Source organism: Curcuma longa, chromosome 4 (assembly GCF_044706935.1).
Source record: "Curcuma longa cultivar G26 ecotype Majalengka, Jawa Barat chromosome 4, ITB_CL_G26_1.1, whole genome shotgun sequence".
Lineage (NCBI taxonomy): Eukaryota > Viridiplantae > Streptophyta > Magnoliopsida > Zingiberales > Zingiberaceae > Curcuma > Curcuma longa.
The window spans coordinates 19181799-19202510 of NC_133864.1; the positions used below are offsets into that span (position 1 = coordinate 19181799).

Consider the following 20712-nt stretch of genomic DNA (forward strand, 5'->3'; position numbering starts at 1 on the left):
AATTTAAAAATTTTAAATAATTTGATTGATTCAAATTTGAACAATTTAAATTCAAAAAATTTAAATTAATCTAAAATTTTGTTAAATAATTCTAAATTAAATCAATTGAAAATTTCAAACTTAAATCTTATCAATGATAAAAATTCATCTAACTTTAATAAATTAATTAATAAATCTGAATTAAAATGGCGGGTGATCAATTTAGTACATATTCTCTAATTTATACTCATATATCAACTTGATATCTTATATTCATGACTTGTAAGATTAAATCATCAGTTGACATACATGCTAATCTCAACACATTACCATATTGCCCATGTACATTAAAACTTGACTATGAATAGTTAAGAGTAGTATTCTATATATATATGTATATAGTCTCCCACTATTAATTCAACCAATTGATACATTATAGACTAGAACCTACTACCCAAGGACATTATTATACTTATTCATCTGACATAGATCTAAAGTAAATATAATAACCATAAATTTTACCTTTTATTAATGAAATATGATATATAAGTTTCCTTATCAATCATCTCATAATTGGCTTTAGGGCTAACACTAACAAAAATCTTATGGCCTGTGCATGTCACGGTTGACCGACTCTACCAGTGCGGCTACTCCAATGCTCAAGTCATAACTGAGATGCAGCAAAGAAAGCTTGCAAAGATACGAGAGAAAGAAAGAGTGACAAAGACAAAAAGATAGAGTGTAACGGAGAAGAGTTGCCTCCGCACGCAAGAAGAAAATCATTCCTTTAACTTACCATCATCGTCTATTATATAGCTAACGAAAAGTAATCTCCATATGGGTATCCTCAAAGAGACGATTAGGGAACATAGTAGCGATAGCCTCTGAGCCGCGCCTTTGAACATGCCTCTGTGGGTATGCACGTTCACCCATTCTCCTTTCGAGGGGTGGTTAGGGGGCAATCATTGGGGAATCTTCACGTGGAATGTCACGTACTCACTCGCTATCCATTTATGAGACAGTTAAAGAACAACGTGATTATAATCGTTGAGGAGAATCTCCACATGGATGGTATCTGTCTACTCGATTGCTAAGAGCTAAAGCCTAGTACCAATTGGATCTCTAAGCATTCGAGGAGCATATCCCAAGCCCAAGTGAGATGTCACTGCGTGCAAGTTAAGTGCTTTGGGATGTTGACCCTCACTTAGTGCTCAGAGATGCCACACTAGAGATAGAGGTTGGTGTTCAGAGATGTTGACCGCACTTAGCACTGAGGGATGTGACTTTGGAGATGGGGATTAAGTGTTCAAGGATGTTGACCACACTTACTGTTTAAGGATGCTGACCCCACTTAGTGCTCGGAGATGTCGCTTTGGAGATGGAGGTTGAGTGTTGACCACACTTAGTGCTCAGGGATATTGACCACATTTAGTGTCAAAGGAAGATACCATCTGGGAGTACTCAAAATTTAGGTCTGACTGGTCGAAAAGTGAGACCGGCTACTCAAAAATAACCCAGGTATTATCAAGGGGGTAATGGCCAACTAGGATTATTTTTTTATAAAGAAATTAGGTCTCTTTTTTCTCTCTTGCAAGTTGCATTTGATCCCTAGACATGATTTTCTTAACAGAGAAGAAGAAGATTGAGTTTGTGCTTCCATAATATTTAATGGATTACTTTGTTTGAATTGTATATGAATTATATGATTGAAATTTGCTGTTGAGGATTGAATGTTAAATCGTATGACAAGCAGCGTGGGGACCATGCCTAAGCATGACCCATTATGATAAAAGACTATGTTTAGGTATGTCCTTGAGCAATATAAAAAATTCAGGACACAAAGCTCAGGGAACTTAGAGAGAAAAGCTCAACGGAGGAGAGTTCGGAGAGCTTAGGTTGAAGAACTTAGGAATCTATGCACTAAGGAGACCAATGTCATCCTCTCGATTCCAAGAGATGTCAATTTGCCAACATGCTTGATCGAAGGTCTGTGAATAAAATCGCATCCATTTGAATTGCTAATCTGAAAATCAATGAAGATAGTGGATAGAACATTTTCTCCTACTTCATAATTAGTTGGTTGAAAAGTAAAGTAAAACCCAAGTGATCCTGGTGGAGATTCTGATATATATCGGTATTGACAGTTGCCTAAGCCATCATGGGGCCATAGCATGTCTCATAAACATCTCTTCTAAGCTGCCGGCTCGGAAACACCTACGCTTGCTCGACCGTCTTTATGTTTCCACAACTTTAAGTATCAGATGCCAAACCGTATCGATCGCATGATATGGAAATTGTGAGACGCAGGCAGTACAGTACATACACACCCAATCCAGCGCCATTCCACTGGGCAAAAAAAAAAGTAGGTACTGTTTGTCCTCGTGGAGGTTAAGTAACGGGATTCCAATCCACCTTAGAGTTACACCGGCAGTAAATAAAGCTGGTGTGGTCGCCGAGAGGTACTCACACTCCAGCTGCTTTTTCGACGCACTGCGACAGCGATGGTTTCCCAAGTTCAGCCGACCCGTCCCTTTCCGCGATCACGTGCTCCGGTGACGCCACGCCTCATCTTGTGATTCTTCCTCTCGATTGCAATTCCAAACTCCCAAAACGCTCACTGGAATCAATATCCTTGCGCCTGCTTAATTTAATGGTGTTTGTAGTCGTTATTTGTTATTACTATCGAGGGCACGGTAAAAAATAAGATTTCCTACTTGCCTCGGAGAGTTGGGTGGGGGAGCGTAAGCTCTATTTATTTGAAAGGGTGGATTTAAAAATTAAAGAAAGTTTTTTGCACGGTCAATTTTTTATTATTTATTTTATGAGGAAATTAAAGAAAATTTTTTCACAATAAATTTTTTATTATTTATTTTATGAGAAAAGATATATTAGTCCTCCTTTCCTATTTATTTATTATCAAATAATAAACGAAAATGGATAATTTTTTTAACTTTTTTTTTCATCCTCCTAAATGGAACGGAAAGTCATCGTCCGTCCTCCGTCGCATCTCCGCCTCCTTCTTCGAGAGCTCCTCCGCGCCCTCGCGGCGCCGCACGTACGTCCGGAGAACTGCCAGATGGAATCAAGTTCTGCTTCGGCAAAGAACTTGAAATCCCAGGACCCTAAGCACAGAAAAATCGAAACAAGATTAATCTAATACAACAGACTGCACATATTCAAATCATTTTTTCTTTAATCCGGAAACCCTCACCGGTGATGCAGCAAGCGACACTCCATCTGAAGCGGAAGGCTGCGATTTGGCAGCGAGTTGGTGGAGGGCCCGGCTCGGTCGAGCCATTGAGGGAAGGTCGGTTCCAGGCAGGCTTCTTCCCGCGCGAGGCGCCGGCTTCGGGTGTGACGCCGCCATGAGGGGAAGGCTTGCGATCAGAGGGATTCGGCGATGGGATCAAGGGCGGGGAGGAGGATGATCCGTCCGGTTCTCTGCAGACAACACGGGACCAGGGTTGGCGGGCGGCCCGGTCGGATCGCGAGGAAGGGGAGGAGGGTGAAGGATCAGTGGAGGCAGTGACGGCGGCAACCATGGCAGCGGCACTGATCCCTCCTGACGTCGTCGCCTGTACTCGTTGTTGGTGGCCTTCGCTTTGACTCACTCTCTTTGTTTGTTGCTTTCCCTCGTTGTTGGTGAAGGATTAGTTTTGGTTCCTCGTTGTTTTGGAACCGAAGGAGAAGAGGATGCATTTTTTCACGACTTCGTCATTTTTCTCTCTCTTTCCGCCTTCCTTTCCGCAGAGATTGTTTTCCCTCTTCTTTTCTTTTCCACGAGGATTTCTTTCCTTCTTCATTCCACACCTCCAAAGAAACAGACCATTAAATCTACGTGTGACGGGATTGAAAGGCGGGCCGCATGTCGTCGTCACGCGGTCAAAGTTCAAATTCGGCCGAGGCTCGGCAGGCGTAAACTTTATTTGGCTTTCGTTTTCGCTTTGGCCTTCTGACACTGCATTTAACTCTGCGGACTGCCAACACAAAAATCTACGCGCTCCATTCCTGAACCCAAAACTCAGAAGCGAAACCACGTCACGCGGACGCATCCGTTATTGTTCCTTCATGGGGGCATTCTGGGAATTGGGCCGCCCATCTCCGACGCTTTAAAAACTAACGGGAGTTGCGGTGGATGAGCGAATGCGAGCACAAGCTTCCCAGGTGTATGCGGGAGAGGAGTGAGTTGGAGTTGTGAAGCACAGGAAGCTGTTGACGAGGAAAAGAAAGGCGAGATGTTGGCGGAGATGACGCCCGGCGTCGTCAGCCATGGAGGAGTCATCGAGGAGCAGCGCCTCGAGCGGCAGATAGGCTGCATGGCCGGCTTCCTCCATTTGTTTGATCGCGGCCACATCATCGTCGGCAGGCGTGGCTTCTCCGCTCGCCGCCTCACCACCGCCTCGGTCAGTTCTTGTCACCATGGATAGGTTACTTTTAGTTTTCATTTGGTTTTCTAATTGTTGGATGGCTGATTTCAGATCGCCGGATCGAGTTCGCCGTCAACGAGATCGGACTCTTCTTCGCCAACATTGTTTAAGGAGAGCCAGCCTCCTCCTCCCTCTTCGCCGGAGGTATATCCTTCCTCCTCAGAGAGCCGCGCAGGGACTTCCGCCCGACGATTACTTCCCCTGCCGCTCCAGGTTTTTGAGACCGGCGAGGGAGGGAAGACGTCATGCAGGATCCGCGACGGCCCCAGACTCTCTCTCGACAGTCGCGCGGTGCTTGACGCAAAGGGAAAGCTCCATCCGCGGCAGATCCGAACGACTGCTCCGGTAAACACCGGAGCCCAATCCGACGTCTCCGAAGCAGGGGAGGAGCAGAGGCGGTCTCCCAGCGTCGTTGCGCGGCTAATGGGGCTAGAGGGTTTTCCGAGCCATAGCCGCGAAGGCGGAGCTGAGCCTGACGGGGCCAAGCTCCAGCGATCTGCCTCCGAATCACGAGTCCGTAAGGATCTGTCGGGCTATGGCTTCGTCGGCGTGAGCTCGATGCACAATGCGCATCCAGGCCCCGCCGGATCTGAGCCGATTTCTGCCGAGGAGTTCTTTAAGTCGGTCAGCCTGGCCAAGTTCAAACTCAATAACACGACGAAGGCAATGCCGCCATCGAAGAATGGACAGCTGCCTCCTCTACAGCGGAAGATCTTCTTTGACGCCGAGGACATCTTCCCGGAGCCGAAGCGTCCTGGGACTCTACATGAAGAGATAGAGAAGCGGCTAAGGATGCGAGGAATTGATGAGCCTGCGAAGGAAATGGAGACCGTAAAGCAAATTTTGGAGGTGCTTCAGCTAAAAGGACTCCTCCACTCCAACCGTTCTCACCTTGTCGGCGGCCGCCGGAATCCTTACGGCAACCAATGCCTGATCCACGAAGGCGCTCCAATAGTTATCATGAAATCGACAACCAAGGCTCTAAGAGGGCGTACTGGCGAGTCGCCTCTGTTGCCGCCTAAAATCGGCCCTGCGCCCCAGAGCCCATCGCTTGTCCGCCGTGAACGCTCGCCAGTTGATCGTCTCTTCAGAGGAAATGAGCGGAGGAATCGAGCGGCGACGTCGCTGGAGAGCCCGAGCTCGCCGGTGAACCGGCCACCACAAAATGCGGCGGCGCACAGGCGTTCGCAGCCCCAACAGAGGACCTCGCCAGTCGTCTCCCCAAAATCTAGTCCAAAGAGATTGGGGCCGGATTTTCTTGCTGCCCGATCGCCGAGAAGCCGGCGGCCAACGGATCCATCATCCGAAGACAGTGTTTATTCACCGGCCGCGGACGATACCTCCACCACGTTTTCCGAGAACAGCACCATTGTGTCCTCTCAACATGGCGTCGTGGTACAATTGCCTTTCTGCTATAACCCTTTCGATTAACTCGAGATTGTTGTAAAATGTGTGATTTTGGCGATGCAGAGATCTAAGGCAGAGGAGTACAGACCAGGACGAAATCTTCTAGAGCGGTGCGACAAGCTATTGCACAACATCGCGGCGTTCACCGGAGCGGAGCAATCCATGTCGTCGGACCTGCAACCAAGCCCCGTTTCTGTGCTCGACTCGGTCGCATTCCTCGGCGAGGAGGGCTCGCCTTCGCCCTCCCCCCTAAGCAAGCGGTCCATCGAGTTCAAAGGTATTCCCAACACTTTCGCCTGTTGGTCTGAGTTTGTGGAACATAACGAATAATAACTTAATCGTGTCCGCAGATTTGCTGACGAACGACAGGGAGGAGTCGCAGTGGTCCTCGACCGAGTCGACCGTAGAAGGCGACGCAGACGGTGGGCTGGGGGATGGGGATCCCGACTACCACTACGTCTGTGAGGTTGTCCGCGCATGCGACCGCTACGGCGACGCGTGTGCAGCAGTGTACGCGGTCATGGAGAAGCGCCGAGAAGCAGTCGACTCGTGCAAGGCTGACCGTCTCCACCGCCGCCTCCTCTTCGACACCGTGACCGAGATCCTCGACCGGACGCGACGGGTGTCCCCATGGGACGCCTTCTCGCGAGCCATCATCTCCACGCCAGCACCGGGCCGGGAGGAGGTGCCGCCTCGACATGTATGGACAGATATCCGCCGCTTACGTAAACTGGCATCGGCGGGGGATGAATGCGAGATGGATGACGCCGCCGTGAGCGGGGCTGTGCGGAAGGACATCGACGGGAGGCTCAGCGACGGATGGTCCCGACCGGGTCCCGAGCTGTCCGACGCCGTCCTCGACATCGAGCGGCTAGTCTTTAAAGACCTCGTCGCGGAGGCAATCCTCGATCTCGCCGCCGCGAACGCCACCGCTCGCCGCCTCGTTCCCCGCCGCAAGCTCGAATTCTAAGATTCAAATCAAGCCGGCCCGAAGCCTCAAAATCTTATGAACGGATAAAATTTGAACGTTCTCGATGTAATGTAACAAAGGTTGTAACCATCACATCAGTAAGAGGTAATTCCTTTCTTTAAGGCACGTGGTGAACACGTGGGCTAGGTAGACAATGGCCCAACCCCTTGTGTGGATGAGACCGAGGGAGGCGCGAAAATATTGAAGGGGTTTCCATGGCGGCAAATGGCAACGCAAACCTAGCAACTGCCTAAAGATGTGACATGCTCATGTGGCGTTTGTCTTGTCATCGGCTTACAAAGCCCGCTCACCCGCTTACCGCATTAAGACGAGGTGGGTCTCTGCTGCCCCCGATGTCTCCATTTTGAGAAAGATGGGGGTCCATGAACACACTCACAATTATCTTGTTCTTCGGTATTGGCTGGCTTGCGCTGGGCATATTTAAGTTGCCTTACCAACCTAACTATGCTGTAGACAATTTTATGTGCCTTGCCGCAGAATCAGAAAGTGAATTGCATTTGATTGTCAGGTTGAGTGAATTGGAACCGAAGAGTGCAAGGACTGTTGGTGCTATGTCAGTTAATAATTGGAAGACAAAAGAAACTAGTTGTTGAATTTAGCAAAATAGTTGGTTGGTTCAATATAAATAGCTGGCGCCTGTGCACTTGGAATTGGAATAAGGTTTCGGAGTTGGTTCGTGTGCTATGGCCTAGGGGAGAATTTTGCGTAAAAGAATGAGGACCAGGACACGCAACTATGGATATTCCTAGTCGAAATGCAATTTGTCAGGAAATAAAGCACATAGTTCATGCTGACTGCATTTTTTGGATCTCAATTCAAAAGAGAAATAAAGAATACTAAAGGCTTTGTTTACCCAGGTGTTGATGGAAAGGAGAGGAGAGGCTTCCAAGCAGAGGTCACTTGATGAATTTTGGATAGTTGAGGCTAAGAAAAGATCCTTTTGCACTTGCTTAATCTCAATAAAAGAAGTTTTTAAGATGCAGATTTTTTTCCCCAAGACGCTGAGTATTTTTTTTAGAATATTGATGGTGCTCTTTTCATACGCTCAGCCCCTTCTCTCCTCTCTTTGGAGTTGCAGCGACGTCAATTTTTCGATCAGTCGGATCTTGATTCCTTACGGATTAAAGTATGTCAGTAGGCGTCGGCGTGTAGTCAGCATGACCCTCTAATGGTCAAATCAGTTCGGAGCCGAAGGAATTAGGCTCGCAAGGGCACCAGCAAAAAGAAAAAAAGACAAGTACCTCAAAGGAAAAGAGTATATCTTTATCTATCATTGTCAAATCTTATATAGCCGATGAAAAAGAATATTCATATAGTTTGACAGGCAAGCCAGCAACTGCACGAGTCACATTGTCTACCACATGAGCGAAGAGTTGGGAGCCAACTAATCGGATGTTCCAGTTAGATGTCGTGGATGGTCAAGTCATCAGTTAAAAATTTGCCACCTCACGTTATCACTCCCGCCGGTGGAGAGACATGAAAAAAAAGTTGAACGAACGGATTAACAGGGTGTCGGAGATTCTCGACAGACCACTTCGATACTCAAATCAATAAAAGAGAAGAAGAAGAAGAGGTAGTGTATGAAGTAGCAAGGAATTGTGAGAGAGAGAGAGCTCTTCATACTCGAGGAAGAGATTATATACTCACCAGAAGGAATCTCCAAGTTGGCACAGTAGCATACCCCTGTTGTGACTAAGGGGGTAGGTTTTGATAATCACTGTAAAGTGCCCCCGACATGTGGTATCTGGGGGACTAATTTTGGCATCCTCATAACCACTCTATAGCTCAACAGTATTGATTATTCTTACCTTTTAATTGTAGGCGTAGATACAAGGGGATCTAGGGAACAGATTTGATAACCTCGTAACCGCCCTAATCCTCTGGCAGGGTTCGCACGCTTGAGAGCATTTGGCATGTTCTAGGATGGGAGTAGTTGAGAGAGAGGGAGAGCGGGTCGAGGTTGGAGTGGTTGAGATGAAGACTGAGTGGCCGAAATGGTTGGGGTCAGAAGGACTGAGTGGCCGAGTTTATCGAGGTCGAGAGGGTCGAGAGATAAGCCAAGTGACATGTTGGGTTGTAAATGTGTAAACATAGTCCCGCATCTAAAACACATGGAAAATATCATAATGTAAAGTATCTCCATTGGAATGAGGTCTTTTGGGGAGAGCCCAAGAACAAAGTCATAAGAGGTTAGACCCAAAGTGGACAATATCATACCATTGTGGAGATATTTTAATTTCATCGGTACTAACAAGTGGTATTAGAGCGATGTCGCTCATCACTGGACTAACCGTCGAAAGAGTTATGATCTAGATCAACTATATGTGTTGAATCTTAAACAAAGGAAGTGGGTGCTTCCCTGTCTAAATCAAGAGGACCAGACACCAGGTAGGAAGTCCTCGTAGGTCGGATGAACCGAGGGATAGAAAGTCCTGGTGGGTCGAGGATTCGAACATCAAACGGAGCCTTTCTGTTTGAGGGGCCTGTGGTCCTTTGTTTGAGGGGGAGATTGTTGGATTTCAAGGGTGCAAACATAGTCCCACATCTAAAACACATGGAAAAGATCATGGGTTTAAAAGGATGAAAAGTATCTCCATTGGAATGAGGCCTTTTGGGGAGAGTCCAAGAACAAAGCCATGAGGGCTTAGGCCTAAAGTGGATAATATCATGTCATTGTAAAGATATTTTGATTCCATCGGTGCTAACATGACCGAGTTTGTCGAGATCGGGATGGCCGAGAGATAGACCGAGTGATCGAGCTCGTTGAGGTCGGGATGGCCGAGAGATAGGCCGAGTGATCAAGCTTATTAAGGTCAGAAGAGCCGAGAGATAGGCCGAGTGATCGAGCTCGTTAAGGTCGGGATGGCCGAGAGATAGGGCGAGCGACCGAGCTTGTTGAGGTCGGAAGAGCTAAGACGAGAACCGAGTGTCCAAGATGGTCGAGGTCAGGAGGGTCGAGCCAATCCACCTAAGGTTAACTGTTAACCCTTTGACTTGCCATATTAGCCTGCTTCTTGACCTTCACTGCCACTTAAAACTACTCAGGATCCACCACATCACAAGTCTCCCCATCAAGTCTAATTGAAGGAGGTGTAAGTGTTAGATTTGAGAAGTGTCCTAAGGCAATCGTCTTATGGTTATACTATTTATTAAATAAATAGTAATTCACCATTTGAATGCACATTTTATATGTGTTTGATTGGATCTTAAACTCAAATACTGAATGTCCACAATACGATTCATAGCATGAGAGAATTTGAGATTAGATCACAACTAGTGAGCATCTCTACATGTGCAATTATGAATGTATTGAAATTATCTCTAGTCAAGGAATTGATGAACACGGGTGTCATCGATTCTGTCGAGACTAACATATTTAGACTTTTTGGTTAACCAAGCAGCCGATCTCACTACTAGAGACATTGGATGTTGAGAGTTAAATGTGGATGTTGATTAAAGGTAATCAGTTCATTGGAGCGACCTTCATTGGAGTGACCTGCCGTGAGACTTCATATAGTTCTATACATATGTCAATCAAGATCTCAGTGTAGCTTAAGTACAAGTTTCCTTTGACTTATGGTGTTCAAGTCACCTTGGTCATGAAGAGTTATACTTTAACATCTTAAGCAACATCTCTGAGGAGGTGTGGACCTGAGATGATTGGGTATAAGTCAAAGTGTCCGAAAGTGTTTGAATAACCCACAGAGGATTCACCGCTCCCTGAAAAGGAGACGTATATCCTACGATCGCTTGTTAGAGTTATTACTAAAAGTCTGTGGCCAAAGCATTACATGTCAAGAGTACGGTACTCTTGGACACATGGACAAGTAACTTGAATCCACAGGACAAGAAAGCTAGCTTGAGCTAGGTGTGATATAGTCAACCTAGTGGGGATCGACACATAGATCATGTACTGAATCAAGCGGATATAAGACGGTAAAAGGAACGAGATACGTTTAATTGGAGCTGATGAAGGGTTTAGAAATGTTTTGGAATCAATCATTGATTTTCTGATTAATTGAGGATCATAATATACTACTAGGTATCACTCATGATCGTTCTGTAATTAATAGTTAATTACAGATGACCAACATAATCGGGAACCTATTGGGTCACACGCACTACAAGTTCTCTGAAGGACTTTAAACGAGTTTGACAATTAGATTCTCAGAATAAAAGAAATAAAGTTTGATGGACTGGACAAAGGATAATATGATAGAATTCGTCTTATGAAGACGAAACGAATGAAACTGATTTCGTTTAAATCAGAGATCGTTTGGTTAGTGAACCAAATGATTCAATTTTGAACCAACATGGTTTGGTTCATGATGGAAGAGATTTTGACAGAACAGATGTAATGAGAAGCTTCACCTTGTGAAGACGAATTGAACAAAATTAATTTGGATCAAATTGGAGGTCATTTGATTGTTGAACCAAGCGAACCAAGAATGAATCCGATTCACTACACTGAATATGAGTTGAACCCGGTTCAACCTGGGTTATTTTTCTATTCTGGTTTAGCCCAAACCCAATTTGATCTGGTTTAATTATTGTAGCTTCTCAAAATACCTAATCGTAATTGCGCCCTGTTCTTTCTTCCCCACCGCGACACCTCCACTCTCGCCTGCCCGATCGCGAGAAATCCTCTCATGATCCCATATTTTTCGGCAGCAAGATCTCGGAGAAGCTGGTATAAGAGGAGCGAAACCCTAGCTTGGCGGGGCTTGCGATCTCTCTCACGCCCCTGTTCTGCTTCAACAGAGAGAAGAAGGCTCCTCGCGGCGCGTCGCCCTCTGCCAACCTTCTCAGCTCGCCAAGCCATCAGAGAAGCAAGTGTGGAGTCGAAACCCTTGTCGGCGCTGCTTCCTTGCCTGCCGCAGGGTTTGGTTTCCTCCGCGCGAGAAGGGAACCAAGCTTCCAATCGCGATCTCAAGGAGCAGAGAGCTCGCGGCTAGAGTGGCTTGCGACTGAATCCCTACCGGTGTCTTCCTCTACTCCAGGCGGTTGCGGGCCGCTGCCTCTGACCTCGCCGGCCGTCGTGCTCTTCATCTCTGCTCGACGCCATCCTTCGCCAGAACAGTCGACCACGATGCTAGCCCCCTTTGTCTACCGAGAGCCACAGTCGAGAGTTGTCTTCCCGATTGCGATCAAGCTCTTCTCGGCCTATTGCTTGAATAGGAGATGCTGGTCGTGATTGTTCTTCTCCATCCCGATCAGTTTCTTCCAAAGGGCAACCGTTTTTGTACGCCAGTAGTCCATGGTTTCTTGGGATAGCAACTGATGGAGAAGATAAGTGGCCGTCGTTTTCTTTCGGTTTCATCCTGCTGCAGACCACACGGCCGACGCCAACAATCAGTCCGGAAGCTTGTGAAGTTTTCGGATAATATTTCATCATCATCGGAATAGTTTCGATCAATTTATCTTAAATCGACGGTCAAAAGTCGACCACCGAAAACTACATCAGGAATACGATTCTGATGATAGTTAGAAAGCCCCAGAACGATTGCGATAAACATTGTTGCAAGATTTTCGAAATAAGGCTTCTCTTGAATCGATCGTTATCGATCATCGGCTAGTACCGAAGATGATGATGTGACTCATGGCTTCTGAAGCTATCTAGATGAGAGTTTGGCGTGGATCACCAATAGAGACGGGACTTCGATGAGGACCGCTCGGTTGATGTCAATACCACTCAACATCATTATCCGCGAGGTACACGTTTAGAATAATTTACTATTCTGAAAATTTTAATTTTCTATCATGTCTTGTACGTTGTTATTTCCTGCTATGCATGCGTGTGTTATATAATAATTAGTTTTAATTATTTATTTATTACTACTGTACACATTTCTGAAATGTGTAAATACGCGCATTGCACCGGGATGATCCCAACAGTAAACCGACTGACTAGACAACAACAAGTCGGGAGAGGATCCACTCAAGTCAGGTTTGTGAGTAGCGGTTGTGTCTGTAGAATCGAACCTGTTCGTTCCGGATTAGAGTCAAGGCTATGGGTCGGATTTAGAATGGCGGGTATACCGTCAGCATTCGAGTCGCAATTAATGACTTGGATACACGATCTGCCTCGAGACTCAGAGGCGTATCTTCGCATTAAGGAAGAGATGCAGATTGAAGGTTTGACGTCGGCGTGTGATATCAGCGACGGGATCCGTACAGCCAGATCTGATGTCAAGTTGCCACGTGCCAATGTTAGGCTTCCGATGATGGGGATTGAAGGTTTGACGCAGATCAACGATCAGGATTAAGGAAGAGATGCGACCGAGGAGAGGGGGCATGCCAATCTAATTGGGCAGATGTGCGGTGTGGCTATGGTCGTGAAGATGTAACCGCCTCGATCTGACAGTCACCTGTGTCGACACATCAGCCCTACAGTGTTTTCGGTGTGGGTATAAAAGGGGGAGGCAGCGGCTTCCGTCATATTCATCCACTCTTCAACCGTCTGAAGCTACTCTCTGCCGCAACAGTTGTGCCAGCCATTAGTTGTAAGTTCTTCTCCGTCGTCGGTGATTTTTTCTTTAATTTGTGTCTAGTGTCGTCGCTGTCTTATGGATATTGAACAACCATGCTATGAGACCCAACGCTCTATTTACGGGCAAGACGTGGCTCCCCACCTTAGGCTCCAATACAAAATCCCTATCGACCACTCCATTCCTATCCCTGTGTCAGCACATCGATTGCCTCACAAACCACCCTCGGGCTATATGACTTGCTTCCTGAACCAGCTATCCAATGGTCTTAGGTTTCTTCTCCCTAACTTCCTTCAAGACTTGGCCACATTCTTCCAAGTGAATCTTTCCTAGCTTACCCCAAACTCCTGCCGCCTCATTTGTGGGGTGGTAGTGATATGCCAACTATACCAAATCCCATTGGGCATGTCACTGTTCCACTCGTTCTTTAGCCTGAGGCGGGCCGAGTGTGGGGTATTCTTTTTTACTACTCGACCCGAGTGTAATTTTCTTAGTGAATACCCGACCTCCCATAAAGGTTGGAAGGGACGATTTTTTAATGTCAAGCCGCCTAACCCCTACACCTTGTCGACTTGTTGGCGTCCCGACCTGTCGCCACTGCCTCCCTTAGGACAGTATAAGTTAGCTAGGGCATACCTAGAGGCGACCAAGATCCTGAACAATTTGAAGTTCAATGTGAACCAGCTGGTGGATAACTAGGCACTGCTATTCTGAGCAGGGTTGAGCCACATCGAGATCCCACTGGAGGACAGACTACATAAGCTTTTTACTCTTTTTGTAATTTTTTATCCCGCACTAACTAACTCTACCTTTATTATGCAGGTAACATCATGCTAAGCGCCTCTATGAACAAGGTCTTGGAATGGGACCAAACTTCATTGGAAGACCTGTGGACCGAGGAAGACGTAGCGACAACCTCACCCGAGCTACCGGCGGCTCGACTGTCCCTATCGAACCAGCCGCCTAGCGCTGAGGGGACTACTAGACCCAAAACCAAAGGGGTGGGGTCAGGTCAACCCCTGGTGGTTAAGTCCAGGAAAGCCACTGAGGCCAAGGGGGCGCTAGGCACTGAGTCCTCAGCTTGGACTAGACCCTCCAAGGAGGCTAAGCACAAGAAGGCCTCAGTCTCGGGTTCCACTTACGAGGCACAACTAGCTGGTCCTGTGTAGTACAAATGGATGTATCCATTTGAATGATTTAAGGAGATTAAAGAATAATATTCGTAACAAAGTAAGAGTTGAAGGGTCTATATGTAATGTTTATCTAGTTGAAGAAACATCTTATTTTTGCTCATATTATTTTACTAATAATGTGAAAATCAGACATCACAAGTATTCTCAAAATTTGGATGATACTCAACCAATAGATCCAAAGATGCTTTCTATTTTCAAGTTTCCTAGTAAGACAATGGGTGCATCTATTAATAGATGGTTAAATCCAAAAGAATATCATGCAGCAAGAATATACATACTCCTGAACTGTGATAAGGTCAAACCCTACTTAAAGTGAGTTAACTTATAATTTGAAATATTTTTCCCATTATTTCTTCTAGTCATAAGATATGTGTTTAATTTACTTATATTGATAGCTTTTACAAACAACTACAAATCCAAAATCCATCAATAGGTGCAAGTGAGATAGATAAAAAAATAGAGAAAGAATTCACAATTTGATTTGAAATCTATGTAAGTTAGAGATATATATCTTTTTCGATGTATATTATAATACATTTATATCATAATTTTTTTTTAGATGAAGGACTATAGAATTTCAAATGTGCAAGATGAAAGGATAAAGAATATTGCATCAGGACCTCTCTGTAATATAAGAGTCTTTTCGGGTTATTATGTGAATGGTTTGAAATTTCACATGGCACAATGCGATACACATACAACGATCTCTAATTCAAATGTTTGCGTAAAAGGATCTACCATCAACACGGATATTGAATATGATTACTATGGGGCACTTAACAAAATCATTAAGGTCGAATATCCTACTTTACCCGTAAAAAGGTATGTGTTATTCAAATATTTTTGGTATGATCTGACTCCAAGAATGTGTACTAGAATACTTGCAAACTATAATTTAGTTGAGGTTCATACAAACAAAAAATTCACCAAGTTTGAACCTTCATTTTCATGGTACAAGCTGGATAAGTTTTTCTATCTTGAATACCTGACGAAGAGAATGAGACCTAGTGAATGGTTATCAGTTTGTCGAATCAAACTTCGGTTGAATATAGAAATGTTAAACTCCATTACGATCCAAAATCATGATGCATTTCAAAATGAGGAAATAGAGAGTTATTTAGTTGATTCAGATATTCAATCTACATCTCAATTATTGATAGATGTAAATGTCGCTTACTAGAAAATAGATGATGGAAAGATGTCCAGCAGTGAGGAGCTAATAGAGTCTAATGATCAAGAATTAGAAACTGTTAATATTAATGATTCGAATTGTAATGATGATTAAACCTTAGAGTTGAAAATTATTATTTTTATGTACATGCTTATTTTTTTACATGTTGGATTATGTATGTGTTATAATATTATTTTGCAGATACAATCATGTCAGCCAATCCACCAATACACACTGGTCAGATTATTTTGAGTCTTGTTGGGGGCTAGTATGTATTGATATTATCAGTAATTCAAATTTATTTCTTCTTTTATAATGAATAATGATATATATTTTGCATACAGTTTTGTTTCAAATGGTCACAGTATCGCTGCTTATATTTTTAAAAAAATTTAAAGAACGATAGTGGCTTCTGGTCATACATGGAGGCATGTAAACTAAGAAATAAAAGATTTTTATTATCATAAATTTTTTGTAAGTAATTTGAATATTATTTTTACTAATCATTATTCTTTTATACTAATATTTTTGATATTTTTATAAAAAAATATACCTAAGAGTCAGACCATGAAGAAGAATTTAAAATAATTTAGAATAATTATTGTTAGAAATTATACAAATATCTTATATACAAATGGAAAAAAATGAGAAAACCCCATCATATATGTTTGATGAGGTTTGGGATGAATGGCAAAGGGTTTGGGCTATAGAAAAATGACAGCGAATTTCAGTGACTGTTCAAAGCAATAGAAATCCTGAGGTTGGTGGCACGAGCACTAGATCATCAAAGTATACAGCTCGATTACGATCTATTGTAGAGCATGTAATAGACTTGATGAGCTTATAATAATATTATTTAAAATTTTTATAATTCATAATAATTCTAATTTTTAAATATTTTATCTTTTCAAGTAACTACTTTACATAGACCTAGTATGACACTTTTGTGGATACAAGATGTAAGATATGAGAATTTTATTAGTGGTGGAGAATGAAACTCGTCTTACAAAGATGAAATAAATGAAACTGATTTCGTTCAAATTAGAGGTCATTTGGTTAGTGAACCAAATGATTCAGTTTTGAATTAAAATTGAACTAACTTGGTTTGGTTTATAATGGAATAAGTTTTGGTAAAACAAATGCAATGAGAAGCTTCGTCTTGAGAAGACGAATTAAACAAAACTAGTTTGGGTCAAATCAAAGGTCGTTTGGTGATCCATTTTGTCATTTTTTTTTTCTACAAAACAAATATAATATTTTTATTATGTTGACTGTATAACTTTCCAATTTGAATTTGTATGTTTCCGAATTTGTATGTTATGGAATAGATCAAAGTCTTCTTATATTCTTATATCTTATAAGAGTAAGAACTCAGCGGGACCTTACCCTCCTTTGTCTGTCTGATTAGAGTGGTAAGGTCCCGCTGAGTTCTTACTCTTTCATGTCTACAATCTGGTTCATCCGATTACTAGAGAGATGAACCCAACCCAGAATATGAACCGTAAAAGAAAACACCTATTAAACCGATCACAGGAATACCAGTTACAGTACCCACCAACCAAAGAGGAATCCTTCCAGTAGTATCGGCCATTTCCCCTACTTTCCTCCACATTTTTTCAAATGGTCATGCTATAGACAAAAACAGCCATTGATAATTATGAGGATGGTATCTTTCCGAATGGGATAAGAGAATTCCTACTATTCTCTTTCTCTCAATTGAAGAAATAATTGGAAAATAAAACAGCAAGTACAAAAATGAGTAATAAACCCCAGTATAGACTGGTACGATTCAATTCAACATTTTGTTCATTCGGATTTGATTCTGTCATAGCTCTATAATTCGAATTAGGTTTATCGTTGGATGAACTGCATTGCTGATATTGATCCCAAAAAAGAAACAGTAGGTACAGCTAGTCCGTGAACAGCCAACCATCGTACTGTAAAAATGGGATAGGTTCGATCTATGGTCATTGGGGGCCTCCTAAAAGGATTTACTAAATTCATCGAGTTGTTCCAAAGAATCAAAACGGCCAGTTATCAATGGAATCCCTTGTTGGCTCTCTGTGAAATACTCGTTTGGCCGAGGACTTCCAAACACATCATAAGCTAAACCCGTACTGACGAATAACCAACCCGCAATGAATAGGGAAGGTATAGTAATGCTATGAATGACCCAGTATCGAATACTGGTGATAATATCAGCAAAAGAACGTTCTCCCGTGCTTCCGGACATTCTGAGCTCCACAAATTTTTGTACATTTAAAAAGGGGGGGATCGATTCTTTGAAAGATGGGATCAGTAAATGGAAATGGAAAACTACTGATATTGCATCTTTGTGAGATCGTCAATTTTGTACCAAAGGTTTATTTAAAGTATACCGAATCAGTATAGCTATCCTCCCTCTGGCACAGCAACGCTGTCTAGATCGGTACCAAAATGCTACACAATTCTTTTCTTCTTTTTCTGTTCCTTATTTATGCATAACTCCATATTATTCAATAGATGAATAGAAAGTTACTCAAATTCCTTATAAGATTTCCATTATTGGATTCATAATAGAAAATAAACAAACATCTTGAAAAAGTGTGAATCAATGGTTTCTTGTTTCTAATAATTCACGAAAGATATTATTAAATTATATTTACTCTTTACACTTTACACAATTAAATTAATTTAATTTATACGTATAATATAATGGATCTTAAATCCATTAACAATTCTTTTTGTTGATTATAAAATTTTTTGTTTGAATCTTTTCATTTCAAGTAATTGGTTGGTCGTAGTCGTATAGTCGTATATAGTCGTAATAATAATATACATATATAATGTAATAATATATAATGTAATTGTATGTAATAATATATATATAATGTAATAATTCTATGTAATATAGAATATATTATGTAATGTAATATAAAATAGTATATAATACTTAATGAAAGAAAGAAATGAAAGAAAGAAAACCCGGCGATAACAATCTATATTCATAATGCAACTGTTAGATCCAAAATAAAGGTCTTTCTTGACCGAATTAGAAGTATAGAACTCCCCGATATGGAAAGACGGAATATAGAATCTAAAAGGATAATGAAAGTTGTTCGTCTTTGAATCGGGTTGGACCTGAAGAAAAAAGAATTAAAATAGAAAAAGAAAGTAAAAATTCTATTTTTCGATAGATTGTGGGGCACCTTTTTCTTCTTTTCCTTCGAAATATTATGTTATGGGCAATTAAGCAACCTATTACTGGACTGAGTCCAATGAAAAAAATAAAAAGGTAATTAGTATCAGGCATTCGTTCCAAAACGGATTATATCCTCTTGAAAAAGAAGGGAAATGATCAAAATTTAATTTTCAATTGGAACTAAACTAATTCTGTCAATTGATTTTTTATTACCGTCATATTTTCTAAAAATTTTAATTTAGGTAAGTGCTTTATCAGCATATGTAGCAAAGGAACATATCTAATTTAGCTCTTTCATGCTTACTATAACTAGTTATTTCGGTTTTCTACTGGCTGCTTTAACTATAACCCCAGCTCTATTCATTGGTTTAAACAAGATACGACTTATTTGAAATAAATTGAATGAAAAAATTGATAAAAACGAATATTTCTCTGAGATTCTTGGTATTCTATGGTTCTTTTACACATCAATTGTCAATTCTTGGTCATTGAGATTCATGGATAATTCAGATTAATATTTTTAAATGTATCTTACCTATTTTTTTATCCCCTTAAACAAACCGAAATGATTGAAGTTTTTCTATTTGGAATCGTCTTAGGTCTAATTCCTATTACTTTAGCAGGATTATTCGTAACCGCATATTTACAATACAGACGCGGTGATCAGTTAGATCTTTGATTGAGTAATATTTATTTCTTTTTTATTGACCTCCTTCCCGCAGGAGGTCCAATGCAAGTTGCAATTAAACTTTTTTGTTTTTTTTTTGTTCAAATATTTTATTGTGATTCGACATCAAATAAACTGACTCACGCTCTGTAGGATTTGAACCCACGACATCGGGTTTTGGAGACCCGCGTTCTACCGAACTGAACTAAGAGCGCTTTCTTATGCTTATGGCAGGGGATACAACTGTACTGTAAAGAAATCTACCCCAATGCTTCTTGCATACATATAGTATAAAAAACGGAAAATTATGTACAATTTGAATCGTTCTCAATTAATCCTCGTTACTGTCCATAGAAGAAGTAATAGGTAGGGATGACAGGATTTGAACCCGTGACATTTTGTACCCAAAACAAACGCGCTACCAAGCTGCGCTACATCCCTTTTTTTTCAAATTGTTGGGCAGTCTCATTCTACAAAATACCTGTCTTGTTTTCCATATCTTCATTTTTTCCTCCATCTATATACAATTTTCTTATCATTTCTTCTCTTCCTTTTGGTTTCATATAAGAAAATCTTATACATATCATAAATATAAGAATTATATACATCTGAAACCTAACGTATAAAAAAGTTTTATCAGTAATGTTCAGGAACAGGGGATTAGATGAAAATATCATTTATTGATTAATTGTACATATCTATTTTAGCATTTAATTCGGAATTCTGTGTAAAATAAATACAAATGATCTTGAACTACAACATCTGACCATATACACATATGTATTACAATCCATAGGAAAGGAGGATTTTCAATGCGAGATATAAAAACATATCTCTCCGTAGCACCTGTGCTAAGTACTCTATGGTTTGGGTCTTTAGCAGGCCTATTGATAGAGATTAATCGTTTATTCCCGGATGCCTTGTCATTCCCATTTTTTTGATTCTAGTTATTGATTATGTGAAGAAATGAATAAAATTAGAGATACAATTCTACATGACTCAAATTTCGAATTTCCTCCCTCCTTTTTCAGTTCTTTCATTTCAGTTCCTTAGCTTTAGGATAGGGAGAAAAGAAAAAAAGTGTATGGAACCTCAACAAAAATGTGATAGATCGAAGATCGAATTTGGGAGACCTAAAATTTAAATGTGGATCCAGTCTAGGGAGGGTTCCGCGAAATCATAGCATAGAAAGAAGATACTTAAATTAA

At 42.0% G+C, this 20712-nt stretch overlaps 1 protein-coding gene and 2 non-coding genes across 3 annotated transcripts; 1 reads left to right on the top strand and 2 right to left on the bottom strand.

Moving 5' to 3' along the window:
- The first annotated feature begins 4179 nt into the window (after positions 1-4179).
- LOC141828397 (uncharacterized) lies at positions 4180-6876 on the top strand. Its single transcript, XM_074715824.1, has 4 exons — positions 4180-4382; positions 4458-5801; positions 5877-6090; positions 6164-6876. The coding sequence occupies exons 1-4, from the start codon at positions 4215-4217 to the stop codon at positions 6781-6783; spliced, it is 2346 nt and encodes a 781-aa protein (XP_074571925.1). The 5' UTR covers positions 4180-4214; the 3' UTR covers positions 6784-6876.
- A 12769-nt stretch (positions 6877-19645) lies between these two features.
- Positions 19646-19719, bottom strand: TRNAW-CCA (transfer RNA tryptophan (anticodon CCA)). The gene has a single exon. It is a non-coding gene; the product is annotated as a tRNA-Trp (tRNA).
- A 152-nt stretch (positions 19720-19871) lies between these two features.
- TRNAP-UGG (transfer RNA proline (anticodon UGG)) lies at positions 19872-19945 on the bottom strand. Its single transcript has one exon. It is a non-coding gene; the product is annotated as a tRNA-Pro (tRNA).
- Between the last annotated feature and the right edge of the window lie 767 nt (positions 19946-20712).